The sequence below is a fragment of the Epinephelus moara genome, chromosome 11 (genome assembly GCF_006386435.1).
Source record: "Epinephelus moara isolate mb chromosome 11, YSFRI_EMoa_1.0, whole genome shotgun sequence".
Taxonomy (NCBI): domain Eukaryota; kingdom Metazoa; phylum Chordata; class Actinopteri; order Perciformes; family Serranidae; genus Epinephelus; species Epinephelus moara.
This window is the reverse complement of record NC_065516.1, coordinates 11,871,834-11,881,321: the sequence shown is the minus strand read 5'-3', so window position 1 is coordinate 11,881,321 and position 9,488 is coordinate 11,871,834. Positions and strand designations below refer to the sequence as shown.

Here is a 9,488-nt window from a genome sequence, read left to right as displayed (position 1 = left end):
TAGACTAATCCGATGTTTGTAAAGTCTATAAACACAATGATTGAACAAACATTACTATTTCTTAGCCGTTAGCGGTGTCTGTAATAGGTAATAACTCATTAAACGGTCCATGAAAAAAATATTTTTTCCAGTGGATATCTTAGTTACAACATGATTGAGCCAGCAAAGCAGTTTTGTGTTGCTATTTCTATGTGTGGTATTTATTCAGTTTTGGGAAATCACGATGTCTAGAAAGCATCAGTAGCTGCAGCTGACTGGGACAGCTAACAGCAGCAGCAAAGCTAACATCAGGACGTCGTCTGTTAAAAGCCTCCCGTTGTCGGTTACGACATGAAACTACTCCAGTTAGCTTAATCATGTTGTAACTAAGACACCCGCTGGAAAAAATATTTTCTTCACGGATGAGCACACATTTGATAAAATGGAGTTAAATCTCTCGTCATCCATTTTCAAGCTCTCTGTGTGTTTGTTTCCTTGCAGACGAGAAAAGGGGGAGCGCACATTTCTGAGAAGGTGTGTCCTTTTCAAAAATGCAAGAGGCGTTGCTTTGTTGCCGGCCGTTGTCGCCGGTGTGTTAAACACACTTTAGAAAGGAGTGTCCCCAGACTATCAGAAGGCGGAGATCTCTGATTGTCTGGTGGCGAGACTACAGCCACTGTGGCTAAAAAGTAATGAAGCCAACACAGAAGTGCCAAAAACTGCAGTTCCTTAAATGGCCATTTGAGGCTGGCTCCAGAAGTGAGTCAATCCCCATAGATCCCCTTGTTAAAGCGCCCAACTTTACAGCAGAAATAAACATGTTTACAGCATAGTACAAAAAAAAAGTTTTTTGGCGACTCCCTAAATGCCAAGCTTGAGACTTCAATATGGGAGTCCATGATCCAATGTGTGACATCATGGTAGCTACAAGAATTTTTCCCAAATTAGCGCACTTATTGGTGGACAGCAGAATAGCTTGTATATGGTCATCAATATCTGCAGCTGTAATCACGCGGATAATGCTGTGAAACGGTCACAGTTGCACCAAAACTACCTGGCTAGGTTAAGGTTTAAAATAAGTATCTTTGTTGCCACATAGCGTGATGTATCTCACAAGACACGTCACATTCGTCACGCAACATCACCATACTGTATTGACATCACTTATGTGACATTATGTCATGTTACAAACTAGGTTATATTGTTAAAGTAACTCAGCGCTGACTTTTGGTTTCAAACGTGACACAAACACTGGTCTCCTGGATTCAATTCTTGTTTGTTTGACCCATCCACCTCTCTTTCCTTCCAGATTTTGTCGTTCTTTATACTACATCGCCTGACTTCCACGTTTGCTGCTTTAATAATTACTACAGCCACAAGAGGTCGCTGTCTAACAATAAACGTAAATATGGGTCGTAATTTCTGCTTGTAAAAATGTAGTATGTAGTTGTATTTTGGAAGACGGTCTCATTTGGATAATTGACCGATGATATTTCAAAACCCAGAATGTTAACTTTTAGAGTTTTTTTCAAACAAGTTTATGGGTTTTTCAAAAGTTGACAGTTAATTATCTTTCAGCGAAACTGATGGTTACCTCTGTGACCTGAACGTATGCCAATACATGAGACGCACAAATTGGGGTGTATTAAGTTTTTGTGGTACCAATGGACAATGTGTACCAATGTGGTAACAATGGACAGACTTGCTGCATATTTTGCCACCAGATTCAGTGTTAAATAACACTTATGAACCTGCAAATAAATCCAACTGAGAAAAGTGTGCTGCATTTCCAATTGCATCTGAAGGCTTTACAGATATTTGCACTGTGTTCTGATATTTTCTAAATCACTGATTAGCTCCATAATTATGTCATGATTAAAGGTCAGAATCTGAAATTTTTTATCTTAAACACTACTGGTCTAATTTTAATGAATCTTTGAGTGATGTGACCTTTTTGCACTGTGTTTTATTTATATATTTTTAATGTATTCTCTAATTAACCCACTGAGACTCCTAATAGGCAGCACTGATGAAGAACATATGACAGTATATTAAACAGAAGATCAATACCGCATGATACTGCAGACAGAATTATAAGACTGAGTCTAATTTGGGCACTCCAGCTCCAGGTAAATTCAGAATATGATATTTATGTAAATTTGATGGCATTTTCAGAAGCGTCAATGATGCGTTACGTGGGACTGTCCGGCATGGACGAGAGGACCAGCTCTGATGACTACTCCTGCCACACGGCTCGTCCAGGCAAACGGAGCAATGACACAGCCAAACGTGCCAAAAGGCGGAGCCACCACAGCCAAAGTCCCTCCCACTACGTCCTCCAGACAAATCAAAGAGATTCTCCTCCGAGAGATTCAGCCTCCATTTATCATGTAAGTCACCCACTTTGTCTTTTTAAAAATATATATGTTATATTTACACCAGGAAGCAACGCCAAGGACTTCAGATTAAACAAACCTGATTTAACATATTTATTCTTGAGCTTTAGAGGTGCTGGTAGGCAGATTTTGTGACCCTTGGGCAGAACCAGGCTAGCTGTTTCCTCCTGTTTCCAGTCTTTATGCTAAGCTAAGCTAACTAGGGCTGCAGTTAATTATTATTTTCACTTGGTGCGTGTTGGTACTCCGTACCTTTAAAGGGATACTTTGCTGATTTTCAACCAGGTCTGTGTCACCACAGTGTGGGCAGTGTAAGTAGATGAATGGTGATAAGATGTCCCCCGTGCCAGCACCCTCGGGAACTCCCCACCCATGCTGTGAGCAAAAATCCACTTGATGACTTAAAACGTCAAGACATGCTTTGCATCAACCGGTGGATTTTGGCTGATGCATGGGCGGGGAGCTCCGGGAGCTGGCAGCACAGTGGGTGTCTTAACACCGTTCATCTGCACACACTCCCTGCACTATGGTTACACAGACCTGGTTGAAAATTCCCTCTGGACCAAAACATGTGCCAAGTAATATTAGAGCGTCTTCAGTCAAACAATACCTGCATGTGATCCCTCGTGTGCTGGGGGTCTGATCCTGGAACATGCTGACTCTTAGTCAGATTGGCAAACCTTATTTTACTGCCATCTCCAGAGCTGCTCTCCTTGCAGCGAACTGTCCATTCAATGTCGGCCTGGTTAGCACAGGCTAACCAAGTAGCAGTGGCTAACATCCAAGCTGTTAAACAATCTCAGTAAACTCACACTGAAACAAAAACGGCCCAACTCTGTCGTGAAACCCATGGATAACCTTTACGTAACGTTAGCTGTGTGATGCTAATATTTAGTCCTGTCACTTTTTGCCCTGACGGACTCTCATCAATCGTCCCCAGCGTGGAGTTCAACTCCCCCATAGCAGCAGCTACACACCCTACAGTCTGTGATGATGTAAAGTAAAGCATGACACATTGACAGAGTTGGCAGTTTAGCTTGCCAAAATGCCACTTTGAAAGTATGTTTGTTCTACACACCACTCCATTCACATAATAGGTACTGAATGAAGAACTCTATCTGTATCGCTATCCTTTTAGGGAAACTGGTACTGGTGCTGGTATCATAATTTTTTAAACGATACCTAGCCCTTATTGTTGCCAATTCATTTTCAGTCAATCAATTTGTCCAGCTACATATTTACTATACAGATGTGAATGCCATCAATCTTCTCTTTTAAGTCTTGCCAAGCAAATAGGCATACTTCCCAATACGTCTGACTATTCCTTTAAAAGAATGTCAACAGCACAGCAATGAGCTCCGAACATCAAAAACATGGCCAGATATTCATCAAGAAGCAGTACTATCAGCATCTGAAGGGTGAAAAATACAGCTTGTTCTCCATTAGGTTGCAGGTAGTAGCTTGAAGATTGCATTATGTAGTTGCATAATGTGGATCAAACAAGGTTATGAAACTCCTCTGACTTCCCCCTCATTTGCCTCCTCAAAGTGAAAACTAGTTAAATGAGGTAACACTCTGCTTCCTCTCTGATTTGTTTTCATGCAGCGAGAGACTTAAGGAAAAACATTTGAGCTTTTAGCCCTGATGAAAATGTGTTGTAGTGGAGTGTGATCTGAGTGAATGCTGACTCGTTATTACCCCCCGTCACTTCCATGACATCTGTCCGCCTCGCCTGTCCGTCTGAGCTCAGTACTCTCAGGTCCAGACAGTCAGTTTGGCTGGCGATGACCTTATATATCTTGACAGCATCTCTTTGGAAATTAAATGCATTACCATGTGTGTGTGTTTACGGTGTGCACGGGTGCTGCGATGGCAGATGGCGTGTCAGTGGGTGTGGGCGGGCCCATGTCATCTGTCTTGCTGAGCGTGGGGCTGTGAATGGCCGAGCTCCAGGCTCTGACATGTGTAATATCGTGACATCAGAGCTGATCTGGTGCCTCATCTGACCTGTCGAGAGAGGTCACATCTCAGATCTGCTGGCCAAAGTTTATTTACATACATCAGAGGTTTGCAGAGGAGCTGAAGGGACAGGTGCATGAAAACTCCTTGGAGTCAGAACTCAGTAAAATCTGAACACATATGAAAGACATGAATCACATTTTTATATTCGTACATTTTTTTATTTTATCATTTTATATTTGAAATTGTGAGATTAAATGAAATATCTGTTTTAATTTACTCCTTTTACTATTCACCTTTGTGTTTATTCTCTATTTTATACTTTATTTTTTAATGTTTCCTTTAAATTCATTTCTGTTTATATTAATTTTGAAATTTATTAATTTTTGCAATCTTTTTTTTCAGTTATTTTAGATTTATTTTTAAATGTATTTATCAATTTTCAATGTTATTTATATATTTATGTATAATTTACCCTTTGCACCCCCCCCCCTATTTATTTCCCTAAATTTATTTATTTATGTATTGTTATTTATTGCTGCCATTTATTTTCGAGACTATTTTTTGTACATTAAATGGCAAAATAATATTTAAAGTATATGTAATTGTAAAACATTTGACAAAAACAAATAATAAAGTAAAAAGAAAGAAATCGTTAAAAATAAATAATAATGCATAAACAAATAATTTAGGGAGATAAATAGGTGAAAATGCAAAGGGAAAAAATGAATATATAAATTAAAGATTTAAGGAATGCAATTTAATATGAATTTAAAATAATTAAAAGGTAAATGCAAAAATGAATAAATAAATTGAAAATTAATAAAAAATAACAAATAAAAGAACAAATTAAATAAGAAAGTAAATAAATAGGAGAATTTGTACAAAATGAAATAATAAAGAAGCAAATTAAAAATGAAATTTAAAATAATATGACATTTTATCAGTTACTGCATACCTACATTATTTTTGCTACATTTAATGGCATATTTATTTATTGAGCAATTTTTTTTTATTATTATTTTTTTTAATGTTGGCAGCTTGTGTCCTCCATATCAATGGTGCGAAGTAACCAAAATGTAAACAAATACAGGCTAAAAATGGGGCTCAAGTTGTAGCCCATAGCTACAGTGCCTACAGACCTTGAAAACTCTTTTGGATGTTTGCCCTTCACATTTTGCTTACCAAAATTTTCTGTTAAATCCCCTGAGGCCCCTGAGCTCTATTTCTCTTATTTCCTCCATCACCTGAGTGCCCTCTTGTGCCACCCCTCCCTTCCCGTCCCTTTGTTCTATGTTTAGAGGTGTGAGAGTTGCTAAAGTCCTCCATGAGGCTGACTCTTCCACCCTGCCATGAGGGCATGTCGGTGTGAGAAAGAGATAATGAGGGAAAGAGAGCGTCCCTTTGTGTTCAAGTGTCTCCTGCCTCCTCTCCTCCTCTTTCGCTAAGATCTGTCATCTTTAATATCCCAGGATTCTTTGCAGTAAACAAAGGCCACTGATTCATCCTGACAGCCTGCTCTCTCTCTCTCCCCATCTCACCCTCCCTCTTCTTCTCTTCCTTCCAACCCGCTCTCAGACATACCAACAGTCCTCCTCTCTGCAGTCAAAGAACAGGAAGAAGAATAAAGGTAAGCAGTGGAGCCACCTGTTCGGTTTCCTCTTTTTTGTGTGTGAGCTGTCGTCACAGTGCAACACTTCACTCTTTCAGGGACGACAAGCTAATGGACGTTGTATAAAAATGTGAGCGCAGCTGCTGCTTCAGTTGAACCAATTATCCTAGTAACACTTTATTTTATGGGTCTGTAATTTGCTAATACATTTCCTCGAACGTTTCACAGAAAACAAAAATATGTATTTTGGTTGTAATTACAGATTAGACTACTGAGGTTTTATTGGTTTTATTTCATATTTTTTATAAGCAGAACCAAAATGATTTCCATTAAATAAGAGGCTCCATATTAACTCAAATAAATACCATTCATTAGTCTTTTATCATATTATTGGAAACGTTCTCCATTGTGTGCTTGGCTGTAGAAAATTTCCCATCCAGACATGATTTGAAACATTAAAATATTCCGCCTTGCATAATAATTTGAGTCTGATACAGTCAGTCCAGAGTCTATTAATATGCAAATATTGCTCCTTTCACCATGATCGAATGCAAGAATTCTCCTACTTCAATGAAAATTCAAATGTAACCACTTTGATAGTTTTTCATGAGCAGCTGACCTGCTGTGCCTTGACTAAAAGACTCCTGTGGTTGTAACTAATTGGAAATTACAATTTAGAAAAGCGCCATTGATCACAGTGTTTTTCCTCATATTTAGTAGAATCTACAGTTACATAACATTGCCTTTCTAGGAAACTTAAGAAGTGGGCCTGCACATTTTTCTAGACAATGAGGGGTATTTTTTTGTCGGTGCCGGTTTGTCTTTCGCTAATGTTTTATTTTAGTGGCTATTGTGATTGTTTCATTACACATATTCTACCGACCCTTTATTCATAGTATCAGTCTATACCATGGCACATAGGGCTGGCAATAGAGTTAATATTTGCAAGTATGTATTACTTACACTTGTCATAATATTATTGTCAGGGTTGAGTTTCCTACTAATTATTATTATCTATTAAAAGGGGCTCAGGTCTTGAAGAGCTGAAACTCTTTGTTTGCTCAAATTCCCATGCGATGGTACATTGTGGACACATGAAATTTTCACCAATAATTGGAAGTTGTGAGCAAATGCTGCACAAGAAATATGACTTCACTGTATAAAATTACCTGTTGTCCTTTAAGAACTCCTTTTCCAAGCAGCTGTAGCTTGACTATGTGACACTTTTCGGTGCAGTTGCGATAGTCTGTTCCAACCTCCAAAGTGGCGAGCCACATGTCTGCTGCTCAATCTAGTCCTGTTTCTCTGTTTGTGAAGACTGGTGTATATACATAAGCCACACACACACTCATATGTCCTGATATTTCCAACTCATCTTAGGTGGGCTTCCATGTGTAACCCAGACATTCTAAAGACTGCTGTTCCTTCCTGGTTTTGGTAAATGAATACCATTGTTGAGCTTAGTCCTTGGATTGCCAGCGTATTCCTTCTGACCAAGGACGAATCAGGTGTTGCACGTTTCTAGCAGCTACTACACACCCTGAACTTTACATCCACCTTGCCTGATGGGGGCACTATAACTAAAGGTCAACTTTGAGAAGTTATTAATCCCACACTGTGAGTCAACTTGACACAAAACTTGGTACAGACCTCAAGAACCATTAAGGTCCGCCTGACAAGATTTTTCTGCCATTTGAATTTTTTGAAAAACCATTTGAATTTTTTGACATTTACTTCTAAACCATAGGTCCAATTTGTACCAAATTTTCTATGGATCATTATTATAAAAAGGCTTAGCAAAAGATATCAAAAGTTTGTCTATATGTCATTGCGTTTTGAAGTTTCTGACCAATGAACTTCAGAGGGGGCATGACTCAGGTCATAAATAGACCTAACTCCACAACCGCTGGGCCAATCATAATGAAACTTGCACGATATGCTCACATCAGTACCTCCTTATTTTTTATTTTACGTAACCTATATTTAACCAGGTAAGTCCCGTTGGGATCAACATTCTCTTTTTCAAGGGAGACCTGGCCAAGACAGCAGCATAAGAAAGAAACATACACCTGAAGCATACCCTGGAATTTTCATTTAAAATCACCATAAGGTGGCGCTACACATTAAAAAAAATGTGTTTGGCAAAACACAAATTAAAATAAAAATCATTGCAAAAGTATATGTTCCTTAACAATGTCGGATCACATGAGTAGAATTATTTTGAAATCACTCAATGGGGGCACCATCAGTGCCGAACAAGTGCATTGTCCTGGCGCAAAAAGTGTCATTACACTTCTTCCAAGCATCACCAAACTCTGAAGATGTAATTTATTAAGTTGTTGAAACATGCCCCAAAATGTTTTAGCAGTTGACCCAAAGAGGGTGATGTCAAGAGGGGTGTGGCCCGATACAGATTTGGTCACAATTGAACGACCTCAATCCTTTGCAGCTTTCAACCTTTAATGATCTGTGTTGACTTGAACCAGGAATCACTACTTGTAGCTATATTTTGTTTTGTTTTTGATTAATTGATTAGTCGTTTTAATCTATGAAATGGCCCACAGACGTGATAAATAGCCATGACAGTTTCCAAATGCTCAAGGTGACCAACCAGCTGTTATGTTTTGATTAATTTATTAGTCATTTTAATCTGTCAAATGGTCCACAGAAGTGATAAATGGCCATAACAATTTCAAAGCTCAAGGTGACCAACTGACCGTCAGAAACCTAAAAAACAAACCTACACAGAGGAAAGTAGGTAATTTTCACCTGTAAAGCTGGAACCTGCTTTTTTCTTAATGTTTGCTTGATAACTGTTGTAAATGTTTAATTGGCTATTAAAAATGTTGATTAATTAATTAACCTTTAAACTGACTAATCCTTTCGGCACTTGTCAGCATTGCAGATATATTAGAGGTGATAGAACAGGCTGTTTGGAGTCATTTATTAGTATTTACGCACAAGTGAAAAGATGCTGTTTGCTTGAATGATCAATCACAACTTCTTATGTAATTAATCTGGTGAGGTATAGATTAAAAAGTTCACTGACTGCAGCGATCTATATCACAAAGGTTGGGACTTTATCCTGCTGGAGTTCAGCTCTCTACAACAGAATCATTTCATCGTCAGGACAACACATTTTGGTGCAGAGATCTCTGTATTTGCATTTTAACACATCATATTCATCTTACAGATTTTTACGAGTCCTGACTGGACTGCAGGCGAGACAGCTTTCCATCTGTTTGCTTCATAGTGTACACTCTGTCCAGATGAAAATCAAATGATTCACCGTCTCGCTATGTCACTGTTAAGCTGAAGCTAGTTGTTATTTAGTGTAATATGTAGTATTAGATTTTAATTACACGATTATTGTGGCCAAAAGAATTCATGCTAATCATATTATCACAATATCTATAGAAAATGTGTATATATACAATTCTTTCATGACCTTTTTTGTTTTCTTTCTTCTAACACGTGAGCTCATGCATCAGACGATGGTATCTTCAGTGTTTATCAAAAATGATAAATCTCTTAAATCCTTC

The 9,488-nt window shown here is 38.4% G+C and overlaps 1 protein-coding gene across 1 annotated transcript in view; it reads left to right on the top strand.

The window, feature by feature from the left end:
* cnksr2a (connector enhancer of kinase suppressor of Ras 2a) overlaps window positions 1–9,488 on the top strand; it is a 67,132-nt gene that overhangs the window by 33,639 nt on the left and 24,005 nt on the right. The window contains exons 13-14 of the mRNA XM_050057376.1: window positions 2,155–2,369; window positions 5,913–5,964. Of these exons, the coding sequence (XP_049913333.1) occupies window positions 2,155–2,369; window positions 5,913–5,964 (267 nt within the window). The remainder of the gene's footprint in view (window positions 1–2,154; window positions 2,370–5,912; window positions 5,965–9,488) is intronic.